The 3,288-nt window shown below is 43.6% G+C and overlaps 1 protein-coding gene across 1 annotated transcript; it reads left to right on the top strand.

Moving 5' to 3' along the window:
- The first annotated feature begins 1,412 nt into the window (after positions 1-1,412).
- LOC126956393 (small ubiquitin-related modifier 2-like) lies at positions 1,413-1,735 on the top strand. Its single transcript, XM_050793381.1, has 2 exons — positions 1,413-1,561; positions 1,632-1,735. The coding sequence occupies exons 1-2, from the start codon at positions 1,413-1,415 to the stop codon at positions 1,696-1,698; spliced, it is 216 nt and encodes a 71-aa protein (XP_050649338.1). The 3' UTR covers positions 1,699-1,735.
- The last annotated feature ends 1,553 nt before the right edge of the window (positions 1,736-3,288 follow it).

Below are 3,288 nucleotides of genomic sequence, written 5' to 3'. Positions count from 1 at the left end.
CCTAACCTCTAAATTTGAGCTAATAGGCTTAAATCAGGGAAAGGCTGACATAATCTTTTGAATCCAAATAGCCTAGAACCTTTTGCTCTGCTGAAAAACGCAGAAGAGGTGGGTATGTTTCCGGGATTTCACTGGAAGGCCCCAGGAGCTGAGTTTGAGATTCTTTGAGATCCTCATTACAGAGCCTATGTGGTCTTGAGGATAGGATAAAGCCAGAGCCTGTTCATACTTGCTCACCTAACCAACCCATCTCTACCATCTCCACTAATTTCAAACCACTATCAGATAGATCCCTTCCTCTCCATCCTCACCCCAGCATTCCAGTGCATTCAAGCTTGATTCAATGCCATATCTACATCACAGCTAAAGCTTCATTCCTTACTCCTCCACGTACTCATTTAACAAACACTTACTGAATTACTGAATGTCTAGCTTTTGCCAATCACTACTGTAGACTCTGGGAAAACAGTGAGCAAGAGGTAGCCCACAGTCTAGTGAGGGAGCCTTGCCCAGGTTTGTGCTCCGTGCTCTCCTATTTTTGCACATTCTATTCCCTCCACCTCTCAATACTTTTTCCCTTGAAGGCTGACCCACTATATTCACTATGTAAGTCCCTGCTCGTATACCACCGCATCCTTCTCGAAACTTCTCTGACCTTCACCGGGTGCGGTGGCTCACATCTGTAATCCCAGTACTTTGGGAGGCCGAGGCAGGCAAATTACAAGGTCAGAAGTTCAAGACCAGCCTGGCCAACATGGTGAAACCCCGTCTCTACTAAAAATACAAAAAATTAGCTGGGCGTGGTGGCAGATGCCAGTAATCCCAGCTACTAGGGAGGCTGAGGCAGGAGAATTGCTTGAACCTGGGAGGCAGAGGTTGCAGTGGGCCAAGATTGCACCACTGCACTCTAGCCCAGGCAACAGTGCGAGAATCCATCTCAAAAAAAAAAAAAACAAAACAAAACTTCTCTGACCTTCCCCCTGCTGGGTCAGGTACCCCTTCCCTTAATTTCTAGAGTCCCTTGTTCCTTCCCTCTCAGAGCTCCTGTTGCAGAACGTTGCATTGGTATGTTTAGAGAGGGTGAGTTCCTTGAGGACAGAGATTATGCCATTCACTCATCTAACCCTTCCTTCCTTCTTTGATGAGCCAGATACTGTGTTAGATGCAAGGGGCTGAGTAGCAGTTAATTACAGACAAGCTCCCTGTCCCGCCTTCATGACACTCTCATTCCGATGGGAGTAGACAGGTGCTAAGGAACTCATTTTAGGATTTCCACACTTTAGCACATGGAGAATAGTTCCTACGTGCATAAAATATAGAATGAAGGCTCCTGGTGCTGCTTGTGTGCTTGTTTGGTGCGGACCTGGTACCTCTTTCGTGAAGCGGCCGCTGAGGAGACTCCGGCGCTGGCCATGGCCGACGAAACGCCCAAGGAAGGAGTCAAGACTGAGAACAATGATCATATTAATTTGAAGGTGGCGGGGCAGGATGCTTCTGTGGTGCAGTTTAAGATTAAGAGGCACACACCACTTAGAAAACTAATGAGAGCCTATTGTGAACGACAGGGATTGTCAGAGAGGCGATCAGATTCCGATTTGAGGGCAACCAATCAATGAAACAGACACACCTGCACAGTTGGAAATGGCGGATGATGATACAATTGATGTGTTCCAACAGCAGGCGGGAGGGGCCTACTGAAAAGGGAAACTGCTTCTTTACTCCAGAACTCTGTTCTTTAAAGACCAAGATTACATTCTCAATTAGAAAACTGTAATTTGGTTCCACCACATCCTGACTACTATCTTATAGTTTTCTCTGTTCTTTCATTTCCCCCCTTCCCCATTCCTTTATTATACATAAAGTAACAGGTATATGTATGTGCACAAGCATATTGTGTTTTTTTTTAACTAAACAGCCAATGGTATGTTTTAATTGACATCAGGTGGAGACAGGATGGAGGAAAACACTGATTCTGTGAAAATATCCCCTTTGTCCATTAGTGGCATGCTTGTTCAGCTCTTATCTTTATATTCCAGTACGTTATTTTGCTTTCACTGTTAAAAAATAAATAAATAAAATAAAATAAATAAAAATCCTTGCATACCTTGTTCAACTGGAGAATTTTAATGTTTTTCATTTATCATTATAAAACCAAGGATGATTTTATAACTTTTTTGTATGTAGCTGTTATATGTGGGGTAATCTGTCTTTAAGTAGCGATAAATAACTCTAAAACAAAAAAGAATCCTAGATAGTTTTCCCTTCAAGTCAAGTGTCTTGTTGTTTAAATAAACTTCTTGTTTAAAATGAAAAAAAAAAAGTAGAATGAAAAGGCCAAGAATGTCCTTTATTTCATGTTAGGGATCAGGGACTATGATTATGTCACTACAGAATAAAATAAACTGAAATGGAAATCTGACAACTGTCTGACCAGATCCAAAGTGCCCTCAAAGAGAGTGCCGCCCCTGCCGTTCGGGTTGCATAGGCCAGGGATCCAAAACTCAGTCACCCACAGGGCCCAAAAGGCAATACACACCTGTGATTCATCTAAGACCATCGTCTTACACTGCCCATTGTTGAGGCTGCGGTCAGGAGGAGAGTGGACCCCAGGCAAGACCAGGAGGCCCCTTCCCAGCACTTTGACCTGTTTCTCTGTAGGAAAGTAGACCAAGAGTTGCTCTTTCTCCCAATTCCTCAACAGAAGCTACAACTTTGACATTGTATGTATGATCTCCAGATTTTCAAACAACTGATTAGTGAAACTCTGGAGATCATACTTACAATGGACTCAATGATCGTACTTACTTTTGGATTCAAAAGATTATCTCAGCAGTTTCAATAGAAATAGTCTGGCTAGGTGTGGTGACTTACGCCTGTAATCCCAGCACTTTGGGAGGCCGAGGTGGGCGGATCACAAGGTCAGGAGTCGGAGACCAGCCTGGCCAACATGGTGAAACCCATCTCTACTAAAAATACAAAAGTTGGTTGGACTTGGTGGTGCACACCTGTTGTCCCAGCTACTCGGGAGGCTGAGACAGGAGAGCTGCTTGAACCTGGGAGGTGGAGGTTGCAGTGAGCCAAGATTGTGCCACTGCACTCCAGTCTGGCAACAGAGTGAGACTCTGTCTCAGAAAAAAAAAAAGAAATAGTCTGAAGTTATTTTATCTCTATCCTGCTCCTTAGCACTGACTTAATTCAACTCATGCGTATTGAACAACACAGAAGAATAACACAACAATTAACAACACAAAAATGAATAAAACATTTACGTTTTCACCCCACCCTAAG

Source organism: Macaca thibetana, chromosome 6 (genome assembly GCF_024542745.1).
Source record: "Macaca thibetana thibetana isolate TM-01 chromosome 6, ASM2454274v1, whole genome shotgun sequence".
Lineage (NCBI taxonomy): Eukaryota > Metazoa > Chordata > Mammalia > Primates > Cercopithecidae > Macaca > Macaca thibetana.
Note: the sequence above shows the minus strand (reverse complement) of the source record. Positions and strands in the feature narration are given on the sequence as shown.